The sequence below is a fragment of the Eschrichtius robustus genome, chromosome 16, assembly GCF_028021215.1.
Source record: "Eschrichtius robustus isolate mEscRob2 chromosome 16, mEscRob2.pri, whole genome shotgun sequence".
NCBI classification, from domain to species: Eukaryota; Metazoa; Chordata; class Mammalia; order Artiodactyla; family Eschrichtiidae; genus Eschrichtius; species Eschrichtius robustus.
Window position 1 is genome coordinate 29,115,810 of NC_090839.1, and position 12,045 is coordinate 29,127,854.

Below are 12,045 nucleotides of genomic sequence, written 5' to 3' on the forward strand. Positions count from 1 at the left end.
AATGCTATGTAATTTCCAGGTCTTGTAAAGTGATAAGCCTCTGTTTCTTCAAAGTTCCCTGATGGGTATCACTGAAGGGCATCTTGCACTCGTAATACCAACCACAAGGGCCAGTCCAACCACAACACTGGTTATCGATATGCTGAAACTGGCACAAAACACTCAGACTAAATTAATGGCCCCTTAGACTTAGTGTTATTCCAGCTGCTTTTCTGTTTGTTATGATGAAAAACATCCAGACTAATCCACTTCCCCACCTAATAGGTGCTAATAAATGTTTGTGTGGAAAGAGGAAAGGGAGTTTGCATGCACTGAGTGTACACAGAGCACATAGCACATAGTAAGCCCTCAGTCGACGTTGAATTGAATTGCTTCTTATACAGTGCAGAGAGCCCACGTGATTGTCCTCGATGTTCCAAGAGGTGCAATTTGTTACTAATGGTGGACAGGGAGGGAGTGGGGGCTTCAGGATTAGAAATCGGGCATGTCTGACTCCAGGGAATGCATGCTTTCCCCTACACCAGGGCTTCTCAACTTCGGTACTACTGATACTCTGGGCCACATAACTCTCAGCTGTGGGGTCTGCCCTGTGCATTATAGGATAGTTAGCAGCATCCCTGACCTCTACCCACTAGATGACAATAGTACCCCCCAAGTTGTGACAATCAAAAATGTCTCTAGACGTTGCCACATACCCCCTGGGGGGCAAAGTATTCTCTTCTTGAGAACTACTGCCCTCCATTATGCTGCCCTAGTGGAGGTGGAGGTATAAAGAGATGCCATTTCATCTGGGAATTGAATTCAGGTGTCCCACGGAACAAGTAAGAAACCGTCTCTATGCTACAGAGGTGGAGATCACTGGTTATCTACTGATGTTTACTCTCTGATTCTCTAGTGACAGATTTTAGCTGGGCACACCTTGCTAGAATAAAGACTACATTTCCTAGCCTTCCTTGCAGCTAGGTGTGACCATGTGACCACATTCCAGACAATTAGAGGTGAAGTGGACAAATTCCCAGCTGTGACCTTGAAGGGAAGTGTCATTCTCCCCTTCACTACTTCTTTCCCTGGTCTTTCTGCCTGGGATATGGACCTGATAACAACAAGATCAAGGAATCCTGGGTCTCAATACCAGGGAGTCCCGAATTGCCTGGCCGGTTTATACTGGAATATTACTAGAGAAACCAACTTTCTTCTGATCTGAGCCACTGTTATTTAAGAGTTTTGTTAAAGTTGCCAAACCTGCATTCTAACTGTTACAGCCACCCAAGCCGGCCACAGTGGAGAAGGAAAGAAGGCAGGAAAGGAGGAAGGAAGGACGTAGATGGAGGGGCACAGGTGGTCTGGTTGGGCTCAGAGACACTCAGGGAAACCTTCTGGGAAGGACTCTGAGTTGCATCTTGAAGGAAGAGAAAATGTGGAGTGGGGAGTAAGGGGGCAAGCCTTCCAGAAGGGGCTGCAGCAGGAACAAGGGCCTCGAGGAGAGACCTGGGCAAGGCCTTGAAGGACAAGGAGGGCTTGAACAGGCTGAGAAGAGAGAGGAAGGCAAATCAGAGGGGAGCCCAGTGCCAAATGGGGAATTTCGCCAGGTGAAAGGAAATCGGGTGTAGGGAATCTGGAGTTCGTCATGAGGCCTGAGGGCAACTGGAGGCTGGAATTGGAGGCAGAGGAATGATTGGGGAGTCCCTGGCCCTCTCTTAGAGGACCCACTCTAGGGCTGACCAGTCATCCATACCCCATGCCCCATGCCAAGATGAGCACAGCTCTGCTGGGCCTGAATTTTTGACATCTTCTTGTCAAGGGTTCCTCCGGTGGGCAGCCAGGGCCAGCAGGAGTGCAGCCAAGGTCACTGCTTTCAGCCCCAGGACCGCAAGAGTGAGCACAGACAGGAGGCCTGGGGGACACAGAGGAAAGCTCAGGAAGGACCCCAGCTGAGACCCCAACAGCCCACACCTCAGTGCCTCTATGGTGAAGTTGGGTCAAGCTTCTGTATAACCTCTGGGGCCTCATCCTTTTTACCCTGGAAGAGATCAAAGACCTCCCATCCCCCTGTCCCAGGCTCAAAGAGCCTTTGCCCAATATCCTACCTGTACCTTTAATCATCTTGACAGCATCTCTGACCTCTGATAACAATAGAAAATTGCTTTCATTATAGACTGCTCAGCTCCTCTGTCCCAGGCCCTGAGCTAAGCACTTCCTAATTGCCTTATATAATCCTCAAACTAATCTTGCAAGGTAGGATAGCAATCCAGCTTGCATAGATGAGGAGACAGATCCAGAGTGGGGAAGTGATTTGCTCAGGTCTACATGTGTCAAAGTAGTGATGGGACCAAGTGGTTTGGCTCCCAAGAATGGCAGGAACAGGGCTGAGCATCAGGGACGCTAACCTGGTCACCTCTATTCCAAGTTCACCTCAGTTATCAAGTGCCCTTGAGTGTACCTTGAGGTGATGTGAAAGGCACAGTTCTGGACACTTGACACATGTGGCCCCATTGGATCTGTACATAACCCCACGAGGTAGGTTCTCTGTTTCTTATCTCCCTTCTTCCCCCTAGATCACAGAGCAGGGCACCAGAGATTCAAGGAGTAAGGCAACCTGTCCATAATCCCACAGCTAGAAAGGGGCTCAATCCAGGAAGCCTGGCTACAAAGCCATGTTCTTCAGCACTGTTATGCACAGCTTCATAGTGCAGCCTTGCTCTGAATCACGGGGAGCTCACCACCTCGTAAGCAAGACTGCCCACTGCACAGTTAGCACTAACTGTTAGAAAGTCCTTCCTTTGATTGAGCGTTAATGTGGTTCTCTGGGTTCTGGTTCTGCAGCTGAGATGGAGTCCTGGGAATTGTCTTAGTGACAGAAGGGCCCTAGAAGTCTGGGACTGCACCCTTCCCATGGCCAAGCCATCTCTGGCCCCACTTACCTGTGGGAGCCTGGTTAACGCCACTGGAGATAGGTACACTCACCTGATGGAAATACCTTGGCTGCACGTTCATTGGTGAATTCTGACACTTGGAGAGAAGTGTGCTTTGCTGCAAGGGAGAGAAATGGTCTCACACTCCTCTTTCTTTCTGTCACTCCACTTCTTGAGTCCCTGTGTTAGGAGCTGGGGTCCCTGAGATGAGTCTGCCAGTTTCTGCCTGGGATGGGGGCTAGAATTCAAGCCCTGTAACTATGAAGGACTAGTTAGACCTGCATGAGCCTCTCTGGGGTAGGGACAATGCTCTCTTCATTGCAGTGTCTGCAGCGCCTAGTACAGTGTAGAGTAGTCAACGGGCATGCAGTAGATGTTTGTTGAATCATTAACAGTCTATAAAAAGTTCTGTGGAGCCCAGAATGGGGATAAATTAACTCTGCCTGGGAGAAGGAGAAGATTTCACAGAGGAGGGGCTATTTGTGCTGGGCCTTGAAGGATGAGTAGAAGTTCTCTGTAGAAAAGGAGAAAGCATTCCAGGCAGAGGGAATAGCTTATGTAAAGGCCTTGAGGCTAAGAAGAGCTAGCTTGTTTGGGACATGATGAAATTTTCCTTGTGGACCACTTCCCCCTCTCCCCCAACATCTCCTAAACCACCTGTCTCACCTTTGACTCTCAGCCTGGTGCCCTGTCCAGATAGGTATTGCCTGTTGGGTTTCCTCTGAAACTTTACACAGTAGTAAGTGCCTGCATACTCAGTGGAGATGCCATGCAGAAGAATGCTGAAATCATTGTTGGAGGCCTGGACTGCTGTCACATTGGGGTAGGAGATGCCTCTAAAGTTGTAAATGGCCTCCCGGCTCAGACCAGCTCCCCGAAACCACCTGATGGGTCCAGGGGGACCATCTCCAAGCACCGTGCAGTTTAGGAAGACAGTGTCTCCAGTGGTTGCCAACACCAACTCCTGGGGTTGGATGATCCAGAGGTCTGGCTCTGGGTCCCCAGCTCCTGCAGCCAAAGAGAGGACTTTGTTGTTCCCTCTCTCCCTCCACAGTCCAATCATTTCCTCCCTCATATCTACCCTCCCTTTCCTTCCCCTGTTTTCTTCACTCAGTCACTCCCTCCCCCATTCCCTTGTTATTCACTAATTGATTCACTCAGTAAAGGAATTCTCAGTACCTACTATGTGCTGATGTTAGGATTGGGGAAAAGGAAGCTTGCTAAGTCTCACAAATGTCCAGCCTTGGAGAAGTTCTCAGTCTGGAGGTGGAGATGGTCCAGAAAATCCCCCTGAGGTTGGAAACCCAGAGGACTGCAGGACTAAGAGAAGCTTGGAAGGAGTCAGAGAAGACTTCCTGAAATGCTTGCATTAAGTTAAAATGAACCCCCCCCCCACCCCAACACACGTACATGGATACCCTCCATGTCAACGGTTTACGGGGGTTTCACAAACATCAATTCTTCTATTTCATCACCTGAATATCCCTTGAAGTAGGAATTATGTTGCCTATTTTGCAAGTTAAGCAATTGAAAGAGATAGAGCCGAAGTGACTAATTTAAGAACACATTTCTACTGAATGACAGACCCAGGATTTGGGTGTCCAGGTTACCAGTGGTGGACCTATAGATAGTATGACTGGTTACTTGGGGATTAAATGATCAGCCCCAGTTCTTGACTCTCCTCTGATAATGTGGCACATCCATACTCTTGCTGTGAATTCATGGTGGTCAGGTACACTTCCTTGTCTCTTAACTTTGACCTTAGCCATGTGACTTGCTTTAGCCAATGGGCTGTTAGCAGACATATATGAGTAGAAGCTTGAAATGTGCTTAGGGTGTTGGGACTTGCCCTCTTGTGCTTCTGCCATCTCCATGAGAAATATGTACTCTGGCCAGTCTGGGCCCTGGAATGAGACATGTAGAACAGAACCACCCCAGCTGCCTGTAAATGTGTGAGTGAGACATACTAATTGTTATATGCCACTGAGATTTTGTGTGTGCAGCATGATTGTGGATAAAGGTGACTGATGCAGGGAGATAGATCAGAGCAGAATGCTATGACCTGCAGGACTTGATACTCACTCTTCACAAGCACGGAGGTGCCCTCATCCAGCTTCTTTCCTGAGTGCTCACTCAAGCCATCAAGCCTCACACAGCGGTAGGTTCCAGCATGTTTCGTGGTGACATTGTGGATATAGATGGAATAATCACAATTAAGTGGTTCCAGTGTCTTCTGGATCATGGGCATCACCCCGGGGAAGAAGCCATGTTTGAAGTTATAAATTTCCTGCTGGTCCTGGTTGCTCACCTTGACCCATTTTATCATGTCATCAGTGCAGGAGCCGACTACTGTACACCTCAGCAGGAGTGTCTCACCTTCTGCCACCAGCATGGGGCCCTCAGGCTGCAGCACCTGCCACTTACCCCCCTTGCTCTGCTCAGAAGCTCCTGCAACAGAGGAAGAAAGGCCTTGTGCTGGGCTGGAGGGACTTGGAGCCCTAAGAGGCAAACTTAACATAAACCAGCCATCAGCTGGTCAAGAACAGTTGCTTAGGACACTTGAGGCATGTTGTTGGAGAGGGAAGTAAAAGAGGAGATGAGGCAGCTGGCTGGAGAGAGAGAGAGAGCAGGGCTATTAAATGGATTACTTATGAGTAATAGATGGCACTTGAGTGCTCACCATGTGCCAGGCAATGCATGTATTATCTCATTTATTCCTCCAACACTCCTTAGAGGTTGGCAGCATCATCCCCATCTTACAATAGAAGACATTGAGAACCCAGAAAGAGTTAGGTAGCTTTCCCAGGATTACTGCTAACTGGGCTGAATTTTGCCTCCCCCACAAATTCCTATACTGAAGTCCTAACTCCCAGTACCTCAGAATGAGATTCCATTTGGAGATAGGGTCTTTAAATAGGTGATTAAGTTAAAATTAGGTCACATAGGTGGGTCCTAACCCGATATAAATGGTGACCTTATAAGAAGAAGATAGGTTGAACTATTGAGTTTGGCTTGAGACTGGGCACAGAGAAGGAAGGCCAAGCCCTCCCATGGAAGTTCTTCTACACCTGGGTTATGAACAGCAACTCAGGTACTCCCTCCAAGAGCTCTGTGAGGTTCTCCATTTCTGAGAGAAAACTAATGCTCAGAGAGGTGCAGAAACCTGAGGGGAACCATGCATTCAGTAGGTGTCATGGCCAGGATTTGGACTCAGATCAACTGCCTCAGATTCTGCTCACTACAAGGTCATCAGCTTTGTGCCCCGAGTTTCCCTTCATTTGTGCTTCCATCAGGCCTTGGGAATAACTTGGTTTCATTCCAAGACTTAAGTTTGTATTGCGGTGTTTCTCAGTTAGGAGTGAGGTCGGGGAGTAGAGTGAAGCAAACATTCCCTTCTAACAGGATCTGGGGAAGGGTTGTGGAATTCTAAATTCATTTCCCCCCATCTTCAGCTAGGCATGTGCCATTAGCCACTAAGAACTGCCTCACAGCTGTGACCAAGTGACACCCCACATTCAATCCTAGGAATTTTGTTTGTCCTTAGTTCCAGGAAGTTCAGCAAACACCCACCCCAAATACCACTATTTGAGTCAGTCAGACCTTGTTCTCTCTAATTCTTTCTAGTGGTTCTTCCCCTGGCCTCAGGTAGTTTCCTCACATGAATGTGCTAAACTGTGCCCATCACTCAGCACAGGGCTGAGAATAATGCCTGCTCCCACCTGTAAAACTGGAAAACCTCATGATCGACAGGGCAATGGGTAGACTACACAGAAGGGAGTACTCTACCTAGAGAGAAGTGCTCTGGTCCCACCTAGCAAATCTAGAAAGCAAGGTCCCAAAATAATAAAATATAGTAACGTTCTATTGTGAGGCTTATAATGCATGTGTAAGTAAGGTTAAGGCAATAATAGAATAAAGGCTGGTGTGGGGAGAATGTTAGTATACCATCATAAGGTTCTTATACTATATGTGAAATGGTATGCTATCACTTAAGGTAGATGTTGATAAATTAAAGAGGTATATTATAAACCCTAAAACAACCACTAAACTTCAAAATAAAGTTATAGCTAATAAGCAAATAAAGGAGAGAAAATAGCATTATAAAAATATTAAATTACCAAATGAAAACAGAAAAAGAGGAAAAAGAGAACAAAGAACAAGTAGAACAAATAGGAAAGTAATAGATTTAGACCTAATCATATCAAAAATTACTTTAAATGTAAATGGTCTAAATGTTCCCAGTAAAAGTTAGAGATTGTCAGATTGGACAAAAAAGTAATATCCAACTACATGTTGCCTACAAGAACTCCACTTTAAATATAAAGGTGCAAATATGTTAAAAGAAGAATGATGGAAAAAGATATATCATACTAACACTAATCAAAAGCTGGAGTGGCTATATTAATATCAGATAAAGTAGATTTTGGAGCAAAAAATATCTCCAGGAATAAAGAATGCCATTTGATAATGATAAAGGGGTAAAATAATCAAGAAGACATAAAACCCCCAAACATTTATGCACCTAATAACAGAACTTGAGAGTATATGAAGCAAAAACCAACAGAACTGCAGGGAGAAACAGACAAATCCACAGTTACAGTCTGAGATTTCAATATCCTTATTTCAATAGTTGATAGAACAAGCAGGCAGAAAATCTGAAAGAATACAGAAGATTTAAAAATACTATCAACAACTTAGTCTAATTGATATTTACAGAAAATTATATCCCCAAATAGCAGGATATACAGTTACTTTCAATTGTACAAGGAACATTTACAAAGATAGAGCATATCAGATATGCTCTTTTTTATGACTCAGAGTTCTGAGTCATAAAAAAGTCTCAATAAATTTAAAAGAATTCAAGTCATGAAAAGCATGAACTTTGACCACAGTGGAATTAAATTAGTAGAATCAGTAACAGACAGATGCCTGGAAAACTGCAGATGTTTGAAAACTAAATAACACACGAGTCAAAGACAAAATAAAAGGGAAATTAGGAAGTATTTTGAGCTGAATGAAAACGAAAACACAACATTAAAATTTGTGGCATGCTGCTTAAGCTGGTGGATATTTTAGCATTAAATGCTTATTTAGGAAAGAAGAAAAAACTTAAATGAATGACCATAGTTTCATCTTAAAATAGAAAAAAAGAGGGCTTCCCTGGTGGCGCAGTGGTTGAGAATCCGCCTGCCAATGCAGGGGACACGGGTTCGAGCCCTGGTCTGGGAAGATCCCACATGCCGCGGAGCAACTAGGCCCGTGAGCCACAATTACTGAGCCTGCGCATCTGGAGCCTGTGCTCCACAACAAGAGAGGCCGCGATAATGAGAGGCCCGCGCACAGCGATGAAGAGTGGCCCCCACTTGCCGCAACTAGAGAAAGCCCTCGCACAGAAACGAAGACCCAATACAGCCATAAATAAATAAATAAATAAATAAATAAATAAATAAACCCAAAAGGGGGGGAAAAAAAAAAGCCTCTTCCCATTATTAAAAAAAAAAAAAAAAAATAGAAAAAAAGAGCAAATTAAATCAAAAGTAAATAAAAGAAAGGAAACCACAAAGATCTGAGTGAAAATCAATGAAGTAGAAAACCAAAAACAATAGAGAAAATCAACAAGAATAAAATCTTTGAGAAGATCATTAAAACTAATACATCTCTAGCCCTTCTGAACAAGGAGAGAAGGAGAGTGAGAGAAAGAGAAAGAGAGAGAGAATGTGAGAGCCATAGATAGGTATCAGGAATGAGAGAAGTGACACCAGTACAGATTTTACAGATATTACAAGGATAATTAGGCATTGTTATTAACAAGTTTCATGGCTATATATACTTGACAACACAAACAAATTTCTTGAAAATCACAAACTACCAAAGCTACCTCAAGAAGAGATAAATAGATGTTTCTATCTATTTAAAACATTTAATTTGTTTTAAAAATCTTCCCACAAAGAAAACTCCAAGTCCAGATAGCTTCACTGGTGAATTCTACCATATATTTAGATACAACACCAAAATCTTGATCGATTAAAAACAAATTGATAAATAAAAATTAAGAACTCTTAAAAGGAGTTCAAAAGACACTTGTGAAAGAAGAAAAGACAAGCCACAGAGTAGGAGCAAATCTTTGCAAAGCATACATCTGATAAAAGGTTTGCAACCAGAATATACAAAGAATTCTCAAAACTCAATAATAAGAAACACAATTTAAAAATGGGAGTTGAACAGACCCTCATCAAAAAAAATGCACGTGAAAGATATTCAACTTCATTACACATTAGGGAAACGCAAATTAAAACTACAATCAGATATCACTACACAGCTTTTAGAACGACTAAAATTGAAAAGGCTGACCATACCAAGTGTTGGCAAGGATGTGGGGGAAATGTTATCCTCCTACATTGATGATGAAAATGTAAAGTGGTACAACCACTTTGGAAAACACTTTGGCAGTGTCTTAAAAAGTTAAACAATCACCTACCATATGATCCAGTCATTTTATTCTTAGGTATTTTCCCAAGAGAAATGAAATCATATGTCCACACAAAGACTTTTATATGAATGTTCATAGATGCTTTATTTGTAGTAGCCCCAAACTGTGAACAACCCAAATGTCTGTCAATAGGTTAGTGAAAAAAAAAAACTGTGGTTTATCCATACAGTAGCTAGAAATGAAAAGAAATGACTATTGATATGTGCAACAATATGAATGAATCTCAGAATAATTACGATGAGTAAAAGAAGCCAGGCAAACAGGAGTATATACTGTATGTTGTATAAAGTTCTAGAAAATGCAAACTACTGTATAGTGATGGGAAGAAGATAAGCTGATGCCTGGGGAGGAGGAGGAGTGGAAAAGATGAGTCACAAGGAAACTTTTATGGGTGTTTGATGTATTCCTCATCTTGATTATCTTGGTGATAAGTTCACAAGTGTGAAATGTCCAATGCCCACAAAACTTGTCAAATTGTGCACCTTAAATATGTACAGTTTATTTTTGTCAATTATACCTCAATAAAGCTGTTAAAACATTTATGAAGATGAAGCTTCTGTGTGTGATGAGAAAGGGAGAACTAATGGAGAAGAGGCAGTGGGAGGAGATGAGGGCTCAGAAAGTCTCATGATTCTTATCCCAGTTGGGGTGAGTCTGGGAAAGTGAAATAGCAGGGAGGAAACTGGAGCCTGGAATAAGGCCCTGTGCCCCACACCCCTCTCTCTCTCCCTTTCTTGATTCTCCTTCTGTATTGTCACATGGACTTTGGGAAATGTCCTCGGTGCTTTGTCTCTACCTTGGCTATGAAGCTGGACCAGTCCCTTTCCCACAGCTCTGGGATTCCTTTCCACCCATTTCCCATCTGCATGCTCTGGTTTTTCATGATTCCTGTTGAGGGGTTCCCTTTTGGAAGCATGATAGAAATCAATATTTTTCAAAAATACTTTGAATATATTTTATCCCGGTTAGTTTAGATATGTGATTTCCTAACCTAGTGCCTAACATGTAATGGACACTGAAAAGTCTTTGTGAAACGAGTTAATAAGAATTATGATTCACATTTTCCTCGAGAAAACCAGCTGGAAGAAGAGAAGTGGTGCCCCAAGTCACAGCCAGTGAACGAGGGAGCATCCAGGTCTGACTCCACACCAGGATCCCACTGGGGCCTCTCTTGGGGGTGACAATTCTGGAGGACCCTAAGTGTGATGAACAGAATCTAGATCTCAGTAGGGCTTGGGGCAGAGACCCACATGGGCAGGTGGTGGAATGAACCCACTGATAGCCATGCATCTTGTCTGGTGGATCAGAGGGTTCTGGGCTCAGAGGGTGAGTTGTACCCAGAAGGCCCAAAACTCAGGAGCTAAATCAGCCTGATCCTGACTTAGAGGAGACATGGGTATGATAATAATAGCCAACAGTTATTAAATCTTTACATCGTGCCAGGTATTTATAGGCATTATCTCATTGAATCCTCCAAACAAAGAGGTGGGTCCTAGGATTAGTCTCATTTTGGCTCATGGACGTTTGATTTGTATCGTTGCACAGGGCCCAAAGCTTAGACGGGCCTCATGCTTGCCTTAATGCTCTACTGTTGCTGTCTTAAAATTCTTAATACTTTTTGAACAAAGGACCTGCACTTTCATTTTTCACAGGGCTGGGCAAATTATGTAGCTGGTCCTGGGCTGAGCCTCACCATTTTTATATTTAATACAGTACCCCTAGAGAAAGGCCCCAAAGAGCAGTTCTTTGTAGATAGGCATACAAGTGTCTGAGCCAGAACCCGGCAGTATGAGCCTAGAGCCTGGGAGCTTAACATTCCTGTGCTGCCCAAGAAGTTCTGCTTCTCTCAACACTTGGTCTGCACTCTGCTGGGATCAGGAAAGTTCTCAGCTCCTCCCTCCCCCTCCATCTTGGTGGGGTCAAGCCCCTCCTGGCACCTCTCTGTGGGATCAGCCAGGGGTGGATCCTGTTCTGTCCCAGATCCTACTCACCCCAGAGGACAAGGAGCAGTGCCAGCAGCCAGGAGCAGGGAGGTGAAGGAGCCAGGCGGGTAGGGGTGGGCATCACTGGGGGCAAAGTGTGCCTCCCGTGGTCTCCTAGACTGGCCACCATTCCATTCTCTGATGGGTGTTGGAGTCTGAAGTGAGATCCGTGGGCAAGGCTTTTTCTGCTTCTCATGGCCAAGGCTACTTGGGGAAGTATTTTCACTACAACAAGACAAGGCTGCTGGTGTAAGAGGAAGAAGCTGGGTGGAGAGGTTTCCGGCTTTCGTGTCTGAGCAGTAGTTCCTGTAATCACTCTGTCAATGACTTAATGACCTTTTCCAGGCCCTGTCCTTGGCATCCTGGAAGGGAGATGAGCATGGCTGTCATAGTGTGCCCTCAAGTCAGCCTGACTTTGGATCAAGAATTGGGTCTGCCTCTTCTTGGCTGTGTGACCTTTCAAAGTCACTTGTCATCTTTGAGCCTTTGTTGCCTCATTGGCAAAATGGGGACAGTAACAATCCCTTCCTAAGAAAGGTGTTGCAGGAATGATATATGTGTGTGAACGCTTAGCATAATGTAAAGGCTAAACATATTAGCCATCATTATTCATAATATGTAGGAAATAGAGGAGGTGATATTTGCTTAAGAAGGATTTATT

The 12,045-nt window shown here is 44.3% G+C and overlaps 1 protein-coding gene across 1 annotated transcript in view; it reads right to left on the minus strand.

Annotated features, from left to right (window-relative positions):
- The window catches only part of SIRPB2 (signal regulatory protein beta 2), a 40,093-nt gene that overhangs the window by 4,632 nt on the left and 23,416 nt on the right, over positions 1–12,045 (minus strand). The window contains 5 exon segments of the mRNA XM_068524745.1: positions 1,374–1,527; positions 1,723–1,894; positions 2,965–3,030; positions 3,579–3,920; positions 4,995–5,360. Coding sequence (XP_068380846.1) covers positions 1,374–1,527; positions 1,723–1,894; positions 2,965–3,030; positions 3,579–3,920; positions 4,995–5,360 — 1,100 coding nt within the window.